The following is a 19,029-nucleotide window of genomic DNA, read 5'->3' on the forward strand; positions in this document are numbered from 1 at the left end:
CTCCATCTCCGGCCCGGAGGATTCGCCAGCCGAGCACAGGAAAACAAAGCAGGGGACCCCTTTCAGCGCCGAAGCCTTTGTCCTCCTTTCGCGCGCGGGTTACTGAAGGAGGCCGGGACCAGGAGACGCTCTGAAGGTCTCATTCTTCAAGGAACAAACCCCACATCCTCGCCGCAGCAGACCCCGGCTGTGACCACCCAGCCTCAGCCGGTAAGAGCTGCTCACGCTGTGGATATTGATTGTGACCTGTTCGGTTCTGGCGGAGCCCCGTCTACACTCCCACGGCCGCTCTTCTCCCCCTCAACCTTGATTATCGGCGATTCCAGAGCCATGAATGTGCGTTTTTTTAATGCATCAACACACTGCTTCCCCGGTGCCATGACATCCAACATTCTGAAAAAGCTCCAGGATTGTAATTCCCTCGAAGCACAGGCAGACACAAGTGGCTTTCTCATTACCGGTTTATTCCTCTTCGAATCCACCGTGAAAACTACACAAACAAACAGTATAAATGACAAACATTAGACACACAATAACATGCACAGCATGTGAGATGACTAGCAAGGTAATAAACATAAAAGTAATACAAGCATAACAACATACCTCGTTGGGCTGCATGCTCTGAAAACAGGGAAGTATTCTTCAGTTCTCTTCACAACTTATATGTATAAGAACTAGGGCTGTCAGTCGATTAAAATATGTAATCGCATGATTGTCCATAGTTAATCGCGATTAATCGCGCATTTTTTATCTGTTCTAAATGCACCTTAGAGGAATATTTTTCAAGTTTGTAATACTCTTATCAACATATGAGTGGACAAATATGCTTTATGCAAATGTTTATTATCATTTGAACATTACAAATATTCGCCTCAATTCAACCTGGAACCTCTCTCATACAATAATACAATACAAAGTGTGTGCGTGTGTTGATTGATTGATTGAAAAGTTTATTAACAGCTTGTATATTGGGTACAGTACAGTACAGCTCAAAACATACAATTGTTAAGGGGATGCAGACCAGAGAAAGACTTTCGTCTTGTTTACATCAGGGTCCCCCATTTCTAATTCATCATGTCATTTAAGACATATAGACATATTTGACATACAGATGGCTTATTTACAATTTACATACAGGTGGTTTTTTACATACAGATTGCTTGTTTACAATTTTCATTTTAGATTTCGTTCTAATACATCCTAACCGGACATTTAAGACATACCAAGTCTACAGATATACAGTTAGTAACAGAGTCTAAAATGCGAGTATATACATAGATGGGGGGGGGAAGCTGTCCATTGAACGACAGGTTGAGATTTGTACCATTACCGGGGCCAGTTTTGCAATGCTCTCCTCAATGCTTGTGTGTGTGTGTGTGTGTGTGTGTGTGTGTGTGTGTGTGTGTGTGTGTTGTGTGTGTGTGTGTGTGTGTTGTGTGTGTGGTGTGTGTGTGTGTGTGTGTGTGTGTGTGTGTGTGTGTGTGTGTGTGTGTGTGTGTGTGTGTGTGTGTGTGTGTGTGTGTGTGTGTGTGTGTGTGTGTGTGTGTGTGTGTGTGTGTGTGTGTGTGTGTGTGTGTGTGTGTGTGTGTGTGTGTGTGTGTGTGTGTGTGTGTGTGTGTGTGTGTGTGTGTGTGTGTGTGTGTGTGTGTGTGTGTGTGTGTGTGTGTGTGTGTGTGTGTTAGGGCTGAACGATTAATCGATTTTAAATCAAAATCGCGATTTTTAAAAAAAAAATTTAAAGTGCTGTGCTCCACATGTACCAGCCATTATTAACCAATCAGAAGTGGCCCATGATAGAAGGTGATAGACAGATTGATCCAATCACCTGCCAAGTGCTTTTGAAAGTGCCTGCCCTTTCCAAATGGCTTCCAATGGAGCTTTAGATGGTTTGGTGAAACAAAGCATCTGGGTCAGGTTAGTAATGCTCCATCACATGTTCTACATCTATTACAGCAGGGGTGGCCAACCAGTCAGAGGTTAAGAGCCACATTTTTTCTATGTTACTGCAAAGAGCCACATCAAACACACAGTCACTGATACCGCTTGTTTCCGTTTTTTGTTTTCTGGAGACAAGATTTCAACCACGTCACTGATGCGTTTTTGTGGCATTGGGATATATATTTTTTAAATCCTCTGGAGCAGAGAGAGGAGCTGTGGATTATTGTTATTGATTAATGCATCAGTGTTTCTTAGGGTCAAAAACACTAAACTCACAACTTAAAATGAAAGCGTTTAGTTTATTTAATAAAAGAGCACATGTTCAATGTGAAAAGTGACAGTAGTTATAGATTATTTGCAATTTGGTGCTATATATATATTTAAAAATAAAATGATATATATATATTTTTTTAAACACCTTGAATATCAGGGGGGGAGGCGGGGCTCCGTTGGCGGGGCGCAGCGCCCCTCCAAGACAATGGTAGGGGAAACACTGGATAATGTTTAATCAACGATAGGTTCCCCCCCCCCTCAAAGGTGATTGGTTCACTGCATCGCAGGTATTATTGTGATTGGCTCTTGGGCCACATCAAAATTATACGCGCTGTCATCCTCTCATACTGACACCACACATACACAACATACACACGTAGGGAGAGCCGGGACGAAAGTAACACGGGACGAAAGTAACGGAGCGATTTTATCCGAGCCTAAACAACTTTGACCGGCCAAATTACGTCAGAATTATCAGCATTCAATACTTAACAGACTTACTAAATATCAGGTTTAACTGTCAGGAGTAGCTAGTGTTGTCACGATACCAACATTTTGGTTTCGATACCAAGACAAGAATTGCGATTCCGATTCTTTTTCGATACTTTTCTTAAAAAAAGGGAAACAGTCTTAAATGTAATTATTGTGCTTTATTTCACACCAGAACCATAACACAAACTTTTAAACAATGAGAACAATAAATAAAATAAATGACAAGAATTCGTATTAAATAAAATTAATAAATGTCTTACAGACAGGCCTCGTGGTGTCCGTAGGCTTGCCCTCACTGTCAGAGATATAGCTCAAATACTTCCAAATGTCGCTTCTGGCGTCTTTTTTGTCAACAAGCCGAGGCGCAGCGGCAGTTGCACTCCCACTTGCAACCATGCTTCTCGTTTTCTCACATGCTCTGGCAGCTAGCGCGTGCACGAGGAGGGGAGGCACTTAGAGCGTGCTTGAGAGGGGAGGGACTTAGAGCGTGCTTGAGAGGGGCGGGACTGCAGGCACGGCTGCAGTGCAGGGAGTGGAAGCAGAGCGTTGAACACACACGGCTCTTATTAAAACGGCGCTTTCTCACCGGAGTACTTTCCCCCGTCATTCTTAAAGTACCGATACTAATGAAACGGAGGAATCGTAACGTTTTTAACGGCAGGGTATCGCGGTACCTTTCAAGTATCGGTACACCGTGCAACACTAGTCAGGAGTCAGTGTCTCTTCCCCAAATTCACACATATAAAATTCGATATGAACTGAAGAGCCGCATGAAACTAGGCAAAGAGCCGCATGCGGCTCGAGAGCCGTGGGTTGGCCACCCCTGTATTACAGGGTGAATCTTAAACTGAAGCTTGACTTTAAAGCAACCCAACGGAAGTTTCATGTAAGTTTAGTTATTTCACTCGTAGCTCGGGCTGCGAGGGTGCTAGAGACGGGAGTACGTTGATACGACCTTCCTTGCCGGAGATATGGCCGCATTTTACAATAAACTTCCGTTGGGTCGCTTAAAAACAAATATCGCAATTCGAATGGCAATATTTGTCAGAAAAATCGCAATTCGATTTTTTTCCCAAAATCGTGCCACCCTAGTGTGGAGAGACACACACTGTGATGGATCGTTGGAGCTATGTGCAACTCAACGCATATGCTCGAACGGGAGCTGCCTGGACGCTGCAATCATGTTGCGCGCACTATCCGTGCTGAGTGTGCTGACTTTTCGTACAATGTCCCACTGTCTGGCTTCCTGCATAAAGTCAAGTGCTCGGCGCAGTTGTCGGCGAAATGTCGCTCCTCTGTTTTCATTTAAACAGCTCCTTATATCCGTTAGCGCAGCTAGCTAGCACCAGATGCTAACAACAACAATACACGTAAGGTCTCTCTCTCTCGCTCGCTCGCGCCACACAGACCCTCCCGGTCCTCCCAACAGCCAGTCGGTGCCTGCCGGTGATCGTGGAAGTGTGGTCTGCCGCAACCGGACGGCAGGAGCGGGGCTGTCAGCATCAGCTCGTAGATGGTATTTTAAACTCGATGCGCTCTGAAACTACGGGGCGGCCGAGGACAAAAAATACACATGCGTTAATCGCGTTAAAATAATTAGAGGCGTTCATTTTTTTGTTATTAACGCGTTAACTTGACAGCCCTAATAAGAATACAAAACTAACGGCGCTGTAAGTATCCGTGCATCTTACTCTGAGGGTGCTTCTCATGTTCTCGCTCTTTAACTCACGTGAGAACAGCATAACGAGACGTGAGCTTGGACTTCAAAATAAAATATGATTGATAGTGTTACATGGGCGCTAAAAATAACACTGGACTCTATTGCCCCTTTTAAAATTAAGAAAATTAAACTAAGAAGACTAGCTCCATGGCATAACAATGAAACACGCATAATAAAGCAGAGGACAAGGCAACTTGAAAGGAAATGGCGCTCCACCAAGCATGAAGAATTTCGGTTACTCTGGCTTGATAACCTTAAAAAATATAAGAAGGCACTACGCACTGCCAGAGCAGCTTATTATTCCTCCCTAATAGAAGAAAATAAAAACAATACCAGGTTTCTTTTTTAGTACAGTAGCCAGGCTGACCGAGAGTCACAGCTCTATTGAGTCTTCTATTCCTACATCCATCAGTAGTAATGACTTTATGAACTTCTTTAATGATACAATTATAACTCTCAGGGACAAAATAAAACCACCACCTACCCTTAGCCAGCACTGAATCACCCTTAACACCGGACATATACACTGAACAAAAATATAAACGCAACACTTTTGTTTTTGCTCCCATTTTTCATGAGATGAACTCAAAGATCTAAAACATTTTCTATATACACAAAATAACCATTTCTCTCAAATATTGTTCACAAATCTGAAAAAATCTGTGATAGTGAGCACTTCTCCTTTGCCGAGATAATCCATCCCATCTCACAGGTTGGGCATATCAAGATGCTGATTAGACAGCATGATTATTGCACAGGTGTGCCTTAGGCTGGCCACAATAAAAGGCCACTCTGAAACGTGCAGTTTTGCTTTATTGGGGGGGTCTGGGGGGGTCCGAAAACCAGTCAGTATCTGGTGTGAGGGGTAGGATTAGGACAGGGGTCTGCAACCTTTTTGACCAAAAGAGCCATTTTGCTCCTTTTCCAAAACATTTTTTTGTCTGGAGCCGCAAAACATATTTCATAGTTTTTTATTGTTATATCAGACTACAGTTTTTTTGGCATTTATTAGGCTATTTATACATGATATAAAAGTTAACCTCTAATAAGAAACAAAGAACTCTTATAAGGAGAATTAAAAATAAAATAAACAGGCCTACTTTAAAATAAATTAAACACAGCACTTGGGGAGTCCTTGCACTTGAATAATGACTTTATGAACTTCTTTAATGATACAATTATAACTCTCAGGGACAAAATAAACCACCACCTACCCTTAGCCAGCACTGAATCACCCTTAACACCGGACATATACACTGAACAAAAATATAAACGCAACACTTTTGTTTTTGCTCCCATTTTTCATGAGATGAACTCAAAGATCTAAAACATTTTCTATATACACAAAATAACCATTTCTCTCAAATATTGTTCACAAATCTGAAAAAATCTGTGATAGTGAGCACTTCTCCTTTGCCGAGATAATCCATCCCATCTCACAGGTGTGGCATATCAAGATGCTGATTAGACAGCATGATTATTGCACAGGTGTGCCTTAGGCTGGCCACAATAAAAGGCCACTCTGAAACGTGCAGTTTTGCTTTATTGGGGGGGGTCTGGGGGGGTCCGAAAACCAGTCAGTATCTGGTGTGAGGGGTAGGATTAGGACAGGGGTCTGCAACCTTTTTGACCAAAAGAGCCATTTTGCTCCTTTTTCCAAAACATTTTTTTGTCTGGAGCCGCAAAACATATTTCATAGTTTTTTATTGTTATATCAGACTACAGTTTTTTTGCATTTATTAGGCTATTTATTACATGATATAAAACTGTTAACCTCTAATAAGAAACAAAGAACTCTTATAAGGAGAATTAAAAATAATAAACAGGCCTACTTTAAAATAAATTAAACACAGCACTTGGGGAGTCCTCTGCACATTTGAAGGAAAAAAAAATATTATTATAATGGGCCCACTTTGAAATAAATAAAACATATAGCTGCACCCTAAAAAGAGTTAAAGGTAGGGTAGGTAAGAATGGAGAAACCAGCTCGAGTGCGCGAGAATTTGAAAGTACACAACCGGAAAAAATCTGCCCCTTCCTTCAGACTTCCTTACAGAGCCCCTCCTCCAACACACACGAACACGCACATGACCAATGAGGGCACGAGATAAATGTGTGCACAGATGGAAGGCTGACAGGCAGGTAGGCCATCCAGTTATTTTAGCCGGGCCGGCTCAGATGATTGGTCGTGCTTTTTACAGCGCTACGGCTTCCAGAGATTATTTTTTGTATGTATTTATTGTCAAAGCATTTAATATATTCATTGCTATCGGGACGTTAAGAGCATTCCATGGAATATAACAAAAAGTGTTTTCTGAAATAAATGACCTACCCCATTGAATTATGACTGAAGATCGTCAGCTGTCTTCCTCTCCCTTGTTGTTCCTCGATACGTAAAGGCTGCACCACCGTTGACAACTTCTCTCTACATATCAAACATACCGGTAAACCAGCATCGTTTGCTGTGAAAGCATATAACTCTGTCCACACAGAATTAAATCCTGTGTTCCTCCGGTACTTTTCTTTGATTTATCCATAGTTCGCTCATCGAGCCGGGGGTCAGGTTATTCGCCTCCAAGAAAAGGCGCTCGCGCGGGACCGTAGCAGGATGTGACGCATATTTTAGTTGACCTAATAAAACCGTTTTGTTTTTTATTTATGTGTCACAGTATCACCTCAAAATACAAGATACGAAACATTTTCAACCATGCAACAAAATATAAATAGTCCTACAAATACTTTTATTTTATTTCCTTCTTATTTTTGTCTAAACTCAAGGGAGCCAGAGCAGAGGGCTTAAAGGGCCGCGGGTTGCCGACCCCTGGGTTAGGGTAATGTTGTGAATCGAGTGGCCTGTGTTCGTCGTCCATTACATACGCCTGCCCATACCATAACCCCACCACCACCATGGGCCACTCGATTCACAACATTACCCGAACCCTAACCCTACCCCTAACCCTACCCCTCACACCAGATACTGCCTGGTTTTCGGACCCCCCCAGACCCCCCCAATAAAGCAAAAATGCACGTTTCAGAGTGGCCTTTTATTATGGCCAGCCTAAGGCACACCTGTGCAATAATCATGCTGTCTAATCAGCATCTTGATATGCCACCCCTGTGAGGTGGGATGGATTATCTCGGCAAAGGAGAAGTGCTCACTATCACAGATCTTTTTCCGATTTGTGAACAATATTTGAGAGAAATGGTTATTTTGTGTATATAATTTTTCTTTTAGATCTTTGAGTTCATCTCATGAAAAATGGGAGCAAAAACAAAAGTGTTGCGTTTATATTTTTGTTCAGTGTACTTAGAGTGCTTCTCTCCTATAGACCAAAACCAACTCAATTTAATTATTTCATCCTCTAAAGCATCTACCTGTATCTTAGACCCGGTTCCATCTAAGCTGTTCAAGGAAATTGCACCCATAATTAATACACCTGTATTAAATATGATGAATATATCTTTATTGTCAGGCTATGTTCCACAGTCATTTAAAGTAGCTGTAATTAAACCTATTGTAAAAAAACAAACCTTGATCCTGAGGTTATGGCCAACTACAGGCCAATATCAAACATTCCCTTCCTCTCAAAAATCCTCGAGAAAGCAGTGGCCTCACAATTGTGTGCATTTTTAAATACAAATTGTTTATTTGAGAAATTCCAGTCAGGTTTTAGAAAACATCATAGCACAGAGACAGCACTGGTTAAAGTCACAAATGACCTGCTTTGTGCATCCGATAATGGACTTGCCTCTATCCTGATCACTTAGATCTGAGTGCTGCCTTTGACACTATTGACCATAACATACTACTCCAAAGATTAGAGTTTTTGATAGGTATAAGGGGAACTGCACTAAGCTGGTTCAGGTCTGATCTATCAAAACGGTCTCAGTTTGTATCTGTCAACGATGAATCCTCATTACAAACTACAGTCAGTCATGGAGTACCGCAAGGGTCTGTACTTTGACCCATCCTGTTCATCATATATATGCTACCATTGGGCAATATCATAAGGAATAACTCCATACATTTTCATTGTTATGCAGATGATACACAATTGTATCTATCAATTAAACCAGATGTACAATTTCCATTAGTTAAACTGCAAGAATGCCTCACAGACATAAAGACATGGATGACCAGCAACTTTCTATTATTAAACTCTGACAAAACAGAAGTCATTATACTAGGCCCCCACACCTTCGGTACAAACTGTCCGACAACATAATTTATTTGAATTGTATTTACCATGACCTCCAGCACCACGGTAAAAAATCTTGGTGTTATTTTTGACGAGGATGTGTCTTTTAAATCCCATATAAAGCCAATTTCAAGGACTGCCTACTTCCATCTACGAAATATTGCAAAAATCAGGCACATCCTAAATCACAACAATGCAGAAACACTCATCCATGCTTTTATCACCTCCAGGCTGGATTATTGCAATTCCCTTTTATCAGGCTGTCCAAACTCTTCATTAAAGACCCTTCAATTCATACAAAATGCTGCAGCACGGGTTTTAACAGGAACGAAAAAGATGGACCACATCACTCCTGTTTTAACAGCATTGCACTGGCTACCGGTCAAGTCCAGGATTGATTTTAAAATACTTTTACTCGCATACAAAGCGCTCAATGGTCAGGGACCATCCAGGATCTTTTAATCTCCTATTGCCCATAGGGCATTACGATCCCAGAGTGCAGGTCTGTTGGTGGTTCCCAGAATCCACAAAATAAGATCAGGTGCTAGAGCAGGGGTGGCCAACCAATCATAGGTAAAGAGCCAATCATTTGACTGTGTTACTGCAAAGAGCCACATCATACACACAGGCACACATGTCCCCGACCTCTCTTTTGCTCTTAGCCTTTCTGTGTGGCTCACTCTCTTCCTCTGTGTGCCCCTCTCTATCTCTCACACGTACAAAATGAAAATCTAAAAATAATCAATTGACACACTCAAAGACACACGCTAGACACACACGCCCTCTCACATACAGAAACATATACCTCCGGTCAGCCAGATTTCCTATAAATGTCACAGTCCATGATATTGACAGAAATGGACTTAAACCTCTCCTACCAGTATTAAGACCAGAGGCCAGTTATAGTCAACCATCAATATTGTGTCTCACACACAAACTCTCAGTTAAAAACATTTGAAAAAAGTAGTTATCTTACTATGCATATTGCTTCTTGAAATGTGCAGAGGATGTGGAAGGGGCTCAGATGCATCAAAGGGCACATTTGCGATCTTTGTTAATAATTTAATAAAAATATGCCTGGACTTGTTTCTCCCTGTCTGTATCTCACACACAGATTCATGACAGTTATTTAAAAATAAATGTAAATAAATAAAGTGTATTTTTGTTAATTCTTCTCACATGACATCTCAACTTTTACCTAACCCTCTGACTGACAGAAGCTCTGCTGACAGAGATGCACTTTCTCTCTTGTTTATTTCTTTACCGCGAATCATCAAATTCGGGAGCCCTTCTGTGTCAGTAGCCAGCTTTCCGGGAGCAGGCCTTCTCACATGCACATATGTGATACATATGCAAATTGTTACCATTTTGATTTGACAACATTATATTGAGTTATTACATGCTACTGTAATGTGGTTTCTTTATAGCTTGACATTTACAAAGTCTTCTGCATTTTAACCAATCGCCATGACGCTTCTTTCTTCAATATTGATGTGTGTATTTCTATCATAAGCCATCCGTGCTTCAGTTTGAAGAAGTAGAAAAGAGAACGAGAACACAGCTATTTAAAATAAAAAACGTAGTGAAGCTGCAGAACTGTGCGTGGACATGAGCCCCCGTCACCATATTTACTGAGGCCCCTCAGCATATTCACTGAGGATGAAACTCTACTGTTCTTTGACCACAACTCAACATTCTTCAGCAAACAGGATGTGACCACACAGAAAGCTCTGAAGAAGACAGCTTCCTGTGTTACACAAATCTTAATTTGGAAACCCACTTTGTTGTCCTACCTAACCTGCACCTTCAGAGCGATCTTTACCGAGTGACTCTTCCATTCTAGAGTTGTTGTTCGATAATATGTACTGGATATTTGAACAAGTCCGTTGATACAACCGCAGCATTAGTATAGTTGTATCTGTTCCGAAGCTTTCAATGAAATGAGGAAACATTCAGAATGTTTTTTAACTTTGTTAATTGGGTTTTGCAATAATGTATAGGTGTTACATCAGAGAATTTATGATTAAATCAAACTTCAATTATAGAGTCCTTTTCATTCACAAAGTGCTTCACAAACTAAAGACATCGACAATTTACAAAAAATAAAAACAATCTCCCCCTTCTGATGTTATAACCAGAGTAACACATCTCTTTGATTAAAAAGAACAATTCATACTAACGCAGGACTGAATAAAATAGGAATAATATAAATAAATAAACAAACAATAATCAAATATAATACAAAAATATAACATTTAATCAAATAAAATGTTGTCAAAAGCCAAATGTAAAAGGTGGGTCTTGAGTTTGCTCTCATGTATGAGCCCGATCAGGTCATGTGGGGGGCTGGGGGGGCCGTGATAATAAAAAGACTCCTCACCATGGGTCTTAGTTTTCACTTTGGGTAGGAATAAAAGGCACCAGAAGACCTGAGGGTTCCAGAGGGCTCATAGGGTCAAAGCAAATCCGATAAATAGCTAGGCCTAAGACCATTAAGAGATTTTAAAAAACAATACAAGTATTTTAAAATTCAGTAAGGAGACAATCATTTACAATAAAAGACAATATTAAAAGCAACAATTGAATCATGCTCTAAATGTCTCTCTGCAGTGAAAGCGTGATCAGCTCCATTCTTCTTCCTACAGAGAGTTACAGCTACAAAGAGATCCGCTCCTTTGTGGAGAACAAGATGCCGGGGAAGAGCCGCGCCAACGGCTTACTGCAGTACAACCGCAAGGCTCTGAGCCGCATCTACCCAAAGGGCCAGAGGGTGGAGTCCTCCAACTACGACCCCTACCCCCTGTGGGCCGGGGGCTGCCACATGGTGGCGCTCAACTTCCAGACTGCAGGTACTCTCTCTCTTGGTGGGGTTCCCTAAAAGGAAAGTCACAAATGAAATAGAGTTTAATTCTGCGTGTATGGATTTCTTAGCTTTTACTGCCAACAATATTGTGAGAAACAAGCAAACATTAAATGTCATTTCGAAACATTTTCAGAACGAACACACATCATTTGAGAAAAGGTAAAAATAGCAATAGACTTTTAACATTTACTTTATTGTCTATCTATAAGTTCACAAAAGCAACCAATACATTTTTTTAATAGACAAGCTTAAAAATGGTATCATTATATATATATATATATATAACTTCATAAGCTGTGTTATCAAATGTGTTTTGAGAATGGCACTTTTGATTGTAAAGGTTGCTGACCCCTGCACTAGCCCCATATGTGACCTCTGTACCCCCCCTGAAACTCTCAAGCCTTAAACCTAGGACCAAAGACCCCCGTTCTTCCAATAGGCCCTGACAGTGGACATAGGGTAGAGCTCAGTGAACAGTGTAGAGACACAGCCTTTACAAATCTGCTACAGCTTGTGGAAATACGGAACTGGAATGTAGAACATTTTTGGGTTTGCTCGCTCTCAACCCAGGCAAAAAGTAAAACTGTGAAATAATATGCAAACTGCAGCTGAATAAACAGTAACAAATTCAAATAATTGACTTTATCATCCACAGGAAGCAGTAACTACATTATGACAACTTATTTCTTTTTATAAAATATCCCTAACATATTGCAAACATATTTTTTTCTTACATCCCCAGAGTCACACTCAGTCACACTTGTACCAGGGTTTCCGTTAGCCGGTAATTACCGGTTTTTAGCTGGTAAAATTTATTAAAAACCGGTAAATTCAAAACCTGCCGGTCAAAATGTCTGGTAATAATTAGGAAGGCTCCGATAGATCGGCCACCGGTCATTATCGGCCGATATTCACTCTTAATAGTTTGATCGGTGCTCTCTATAAAGAACGATCAGGAGAGCTGGATCTGATCGATATGGACATAAACGCGAGTGAAGTATAACCGGACCCGCGAGAGAGAGATCAGATCAGCTGCTGAGTCTGACGGAGACACGCAGCTCTGCATAATCACCTGAAGCCCCGCCCTCTGTTTAGCGAGCTGCAGGAGAAACTGACGGGCTGTCAGAGAGAGAGGGAGGGAGAGAGGAAAAGAGAGCATCCGTTTCTCCCGTGTTATTATTCAAAGTTAATGTAAACTTTTGAATAATGTACGTTATCTACTACAAGTAGTTTGTTTGAATGTAATAATTATGTTGTTTGTTGTTTGTGGAATCATTTATTGAAAAATGAATCTGAATTGTTCGATCTGTTACGATTATAGACTGAAGCAATATAAAAATGAGCCCCGTGAACTGAGTTTTAAACTGAAGCATATCCTGCTCATAGTCCGGTAATGACCTGCTAACGGAAACTCTGCTACACAACTCTTACTATTATTATTGAAATATGACCGGTAAGTTTCAAATTTGTCCGGTAAAATAAATTCTGCCCGGACATTTGACCGGCGAGAAAAAATCCTAGCGGAAACCCTGACTTGTACATCAAATACGTTGGTGGGATGAGGGTTAAAGGGAATCAGGAGGAACAGAAAATACAGAATCTATGACATTTTGAGTTGCAGGAAAGCACATGTGTAATTTAGAACATTCATGATAGCTTTGGGACCTTTAAGTGTGCCAGTGACCAAGGGCAGTGTCAACAAGCACAACACAAAGGTTGAGGCTGGATAGTCAGAAAAATCAGGTCCCATGTCTTTTTTCTAACCACTGTTCCTTAAGGTGTTTCCTCAGGGAAAAGCGATTATCAGGTGTTAGGAAAAGACAACTGAGAGAAGCTCAGTCTCACACACACTGGGCTACGAGTGTATTATATGCCAGAAATGAAACTTTACACATGTTACACTGTGCATAGATATCACCATTCAACATGTTGAAGAAAATAGTTTACAAAACCCCACACAGCTCAGTTAACACCTTGAAACTTAGTTTGATAATTTTACTGTAATTAGTGTGGCGTTTATATTTTGGCTTTTACTTTAATATATTGTTGAATGTTTAAACATATAAGCACTTTAGCAAGTTAAGGCATAAGATGACAAATGTGCACATGATCAGCGGTTGTTTTAGTAAACGGCCAAATGTTGTGCCATGTTAAAAGTTAGGGCCACAAGGTTTTATGGGACAGCATTTTCTCCTTTTCTAAAGCAGGGTCCAGTGTTTCCAAAGCTAAAGGAGATAGTAAAGGAAAACTGAAGCTCCTTTCCTTTCATCTAGAGATTCCAAACAGCTCAGGATCAGGTTATTTATTTCTACCGTAGTAAAAAGACAAGGGATCCATCCTGACATCTAAACACAACACAGACTCTGTCACGAACTTGAAAACACAAGGTATAGGACTCAAATGCACGACCCCAGGAGACAGAGGTAAAGTATGAGAAAAATACTTTATTCCAAAATTCAGGTCACAAAAAAGGATCGACACTCTTGACGAGGTGAAAAAGGTTCAAAAGGTAACAACAGAAAATCCCTCACTTAATGGGGAACAACATTTACTGGAAAACTCAGGGGCATGAATCAGGCTTGATACATGAGAAACAAATGCTGTTACGCTGGCTACTGACATGGAGACAGGACAAGACGAACTTGCACAAGACAAGGGGAGGCTGGGGAATTTAAACAAGAGGTAACTGATAAATGTTGCAGCTGCCCAGGATCTTGCTTCGGGACCGTAGCCTTTCCAGTCCACTAGGAATTGCTTGCCCCGACCCCTGTTGCGGACCCCCAGCAGCTTACGGACCTTATAAACAGGGCTGCACATAACTGGTGCGCAGGTGCGCATGCGCACCTCCGCCAAAAAAAGAGCACCGGGTATTTTGAAAAAAGGCGCATTTGCGTATCAACATTGAGAGAGGGAGAGAGAGGAAGAGAGAGAAGGGAAAAGAGAGAAGAGAGAAGAGAGGAGAGAGAGAAAGATATTTGCGAGTTGCATATGAACTCAGGGCCGGCCCGTACCAATGGCGTTATAGGCAGGGGTGCACATAACTTTTTTGCCCTGGTTCTCAAAGGAGCACCTGGAGATGTTGCTTGGTGCTCATCCTTAAAATGAAATAAACCATAACTTTTGAGGGGTCTTGACTTTATTTGTCAGACACACGGCACTGAACACACATGCAGAGGTGAACACAGAACACACATGCAGAGGTGAACACAAGACAACATTAGCACGACCAGTAATCCTACAAGCTGTCATCACTACCCTCCTGACTGTTCTCCTCACTGTCTTCCTCTCTGTCAGACATGGTAGCTGATGATGTAGGCCTACTTCTTTCTCTCTGGTTGAGTCTGCGATTAGCTGCTTGCATCCACAAGTCAACAGCTGGGTTTGGGTCGAAAGTCTCTGTTGTCATCTTAGACAAGTGGATGTAATCAAATAAGTATGTGAACATAACCAATAACCTACCATAGCCAATAACAAATGAATGTAACTTATTTTATTTATGTTGTTCATTAATATCTTATTTTACCTTAACATTTATTTATTTATGCATTTTGTTTTATCTCTCCAGTTTTAAAGGATATTATTGGTTACTGTCCTATAGTATACATTGGAATGATTTCAAACCTGTTTATCCCAATAATTATAAAGGAGTGCCTTGGAAATATGTGTTTACATAAATTGTGACCAAACCGTTTGAACTTAGACTAAAGTGAACTATCTAAACACTCAGAGTCCTTTACCTCACTGAGCTGTAGTTATCAGCCTCTCAGTCTGACTGGAGAGGACTCTCCCTCCACATTATTGTAGAAACATCTTCTTCTTACATCCGCAGCTAGCACCAGATTCTAATAACAACAGCGCTGGTACCGGTTCACCCTCCCTCTCTCCCTCGCATTTTGGCTGTGAGCTGCGGGCGCCAGATAAGCCAACATCCCCCATTTTCATCACTTACAGCGCCCATCGTACAGGGCACATGAAACGTGTAACCGGGGTGAAAAGGGTGTTACTTTTACTTAATTATAAATGTTGTTACATCAAGGCCGAAAATTAGGATGAGCCCCAACGGTCAAAATGTTTTTTCCCTCCCAGAACTGCCAGCGCAGCGCCTCCACAGATCTGGCGCCCTAGGCGAACATCTAGCCAGTGCTACGAGCCGGCCCTGAGTTCATATCATGGTTCATATGCAACTCGCAAATATCTATCTCTCTCTCTCTCTCTCTCTCTCTCTCTCTACTCTCTCTCTCTCTCTCTCTCTCTCTCTCTCTCTCTCTCTCTCTCTCTCTCTCTCTCTCTCTCTCTCTCTCTTCTCTCTCTCTCATCTATCCTCTATTTTCTCTTTTCTCTTTTCCCTTCTCTCTCTCTCCCTCTCTCAATGTTGGTACGCAAATGCGCTTTGTTTCAAATGACCCGGTGCTCTTTTTTTGGCGGAGGTGCGCATGCGCACCTGCGCACCAGTTATGTGCAGCCCTGGTTATAGGGCCCTTCTCACTTCTCTTATTTTTAATTTCCTCGCTCCTCGGTCTCGGTCTCACCGGAAGTTGATTTGTCTGCGCCATCTTGAGTACCGTCCCAGTGGCCTTATTTTTGCCGGAGGAGCGAGGAGCGATAATGAAGGAGCTATAACCGTGGAACCACCAGACCATCCTTCGATGAAATCCTCAGACACTCGTCCCGCCCCCTTACTGTGTATCGCTCACTGATTGGACGATGCAGTGCATGCACTGATCTGATGCTTCTTGACATGAGAGCAGTTTCCCAGCAGAGTAAAGAAAACACATGAAACCTCACGGGAGTCACTCCTCAGTTTATACCATGTTTTGTTTCAATTAATGTATCATCTAGTTACAAATATGTGATATATCTGAACAACAAAGTGGTCACAAATCATTTAATTCATTTTTTGGAAACATTTTCATGATCGCTTTTTTCGTTTTACGTTTTCATTTATTGTCATTTCCATTCAGTCAGTCATTAAGTGCTATTTAAAATGTTAATGTGCTACATATCCACACAAAGTGTGCAATCCAATGAATGTTAATCTAACTGGGTTTTGATAGATAACATATCTCTTTTTCTTCTCTCAATTATTTTATTTCTATTGTGCACTCGAATCAATATTAATCAAACTAATGTTCGTTTATACATTTTAAGAATGGCGTTTATCTTTTTTGAGAATGAGTTCTTATTTTATTTTATTTATTTGGGTCTACAACAGATGATACAAATGTTTGTGTCAGTAAATGTGTACTAACAGAGGCGGGGGTGTTTGTGGAAATAACGGGGACAGAGCTGCTGTCAGACGATCAGCTGTGCAGCGTCATCACAAACGGACGTCGCTTCACGTGAGGCTTCGGAGGAAAAGGACGTCCCATTGCTCTTAAAACTAATTTCCCTGCTTCTCGTGGTTTCCTTGCGTCTCTCCATGCTTCCCTGGTGGGAGGGACTAAACGCAGGGAAACAACGCAAGTGAGGGACGCAAGGATTCCATTTAACCGAAGTGAGAAGGGCCCATGGATGTTCGCCTAGGGCGCCAGATCTGTGGAGGCGCTGCGCTGGCAGCTCTGGGAGGGAAAAAAACATTTTTGACCGTTGGGGCTCATCCTAATTTTCGGCCTTGATGTAACAATATTCATAATTAAGTAAATGTAACACCCTTTTCACCCCAGTTACACGTTTCATTTGCCCTGTACGATGGGCGCTGTAAGTGATGAAAATGGGGGATGTTGGCTTATCTGGTGCCCGCAGCTCACAGCCAAAGTGCGAGTGAGCGAGGGAGAGAGAGGGAGGGTGCACCGGTACCGGCGCTGTTGTTATTAGAATCTGGTGCTAGCTGCTCTAACGGATATAAGAAGAAGATGTTTCTACAATGATGTGGAGGGAGAGTCCTCTCCAGTCAGACTGAGGCTGATACTACAGCTCAGTGAGGTAAGGACTATTGAGTGTTTAGATAGTTCACTTTAGTCTAAGTTCAAACGGTTTGGTCACAATTTATGTAAACACATATTTCCAAGGCACTCCTTTATAATTATTGGGATAAACAGGTTTGAAATCATTCCAATGTATACTATAGGACAGTAAACAAAAATATCCTTTAAAACTGGAGAGATAAAAACAAATGCATAAATAAATAAATGTTAAGGTAAAATAAGATATGAATGAACAACAAAAATAAAATAAGTTACATTCATTTGTTATTGGCTATGGTAGGTTATTGGTTATGTTCACATACTTATTTGATTACATCCACTTGTCTAAGATGACAACAGAGACTTTCGACCCAAACCCAGCTGTTGACTTGTGGATGCAAGCATCTAATGGCAGACTCAACCAGAGAGGAAGAAGTAGGCCTACATCATCAGCTACCATGTCTGACAGAGAGGAAGACAGTGAGGAGAACAGTCAGGAGGGTAGTGATGACAGCTTGTAGGATTACTGGTCGTGCTAATGTTGTCTTGTGTTCACCTCTGCATGTGTGTTCTGTGTTCACCTCTGCATGTGTGTTCAGTGCCGTGTGTCTGGCAAATAAAGTCAAGACCCCCTCAAAAGTTACGGTTTATTTCATTTTAAGGATGAGCACCAAGCAACATCTCCAGGTGCTCCTTTGAGAACCAGGGCAACAAAGTGATGTGCACCCCTGCTTATAAACTTGACCACCTTCAAAGAGCTGGGACGGTGGAGGGGGCTTGGAGGCGGGAACGAGTGTGCTCTCATGCACTGGTTTGATCTAGCTGTCATGGAACGTGGGGTGTCAGGCATGTAAAAAGAAATAGAGCTCTCAAAGAAAACACAGGAATGGTCAGAGAGTGCAACATCAGTCACCACAACCTTAGAGATATTCAGACCCTTTGAGATAATTAAGTCCAGAGTGTGCCCCTTACTGTGCGTGGGCTCCGTCACATGCTGAGTCAGTCCATAGTTATCAAGAACACAGAACAGTTCTTTAGCCCCTCTGTCCTGGGGGTTGTCAACATGGATGTTAAAATCACCAACAATGACTAGCCAGGTGTCTCAGACTCCAGTTCCCTCGCCCCTCCCCCCTCCGAGGGAATTCCGCCACGTCAATCAAATGCGCGCAGCGGAATCAATCACAGAGTGATCCAAAAGTGACACGGTGGAAGGAAAATATATCGCAAAGTCATGTCTACATCAAAACTTTCAGGGAAAAGAAAAGTCGATGATGACCACAGAAGATTTCAGGAGAAGTGGGAGACTGAATATTTTTTTGTCGAGTACAGGGGAAACGCAACGTGCCTTATATGCACAGAGAAAATCGCCGTATACAAGGAGTATAACGTCAAACGTCACTACTCAACTAAACATGCAGAGTATGCAAAATACCTGGGAGAAGAGAGAGAGAAAAGAGTCACAGAGCTAAAAAAAATTCTATGGAAGCAACAAAATCTCTTCAAGAAAGGAAGCAATGAGGCTGATTTAGCAGTGGAAGCTAGCTATGTGATGAGTGAGATGATTGCTAAGGCGGGAAAGCCGTTTACGGAAGGCGAGTTTATAAAAAAGTGCATGTTGCAGGCTGCAAGTATAGTCTGTCT

The 19,029-nt window shown here is 41.6% G+C and overlaps 1 protein-coding gene across 1 annotated transcript in view; it reads left to right on the plus strand.

The window, feature by feature from the left end:
• Positions 1-19,029, plus strand: part of plcg2 (phospholipase C, gamma 2) — a 93,874-nt gene that overhangs the window by 54,211 nt on the left and 20,634 nt on the right. Inside the window, exon 27 of the mRNA XM_034227063.1 lies at positions 11,268-11,471. Within this exon, the coding sequence (XP_034082954.1) occupies positions 11,268-11,471 (204 nt within the window). The remainder of the gene's footprint in view (positions 1-11,267; positions 11,472-19,029) is intronic.

Source organism: Gymnodraco acuticeps, unplaced genomic scaffold, assembly GCF_902827175.1.
Source record: "Gymnodraco acuticeps unplaced genomic scaffold, fGymAcu1.1, whole genome shotgun sequence".
Lineage (NCBI taxonomy): Eukaryota > Metazoa > Chordata > Actinopteri > Perciformes > Bathydraconidae > Gymnodraco > Gymnodraco acuticeps.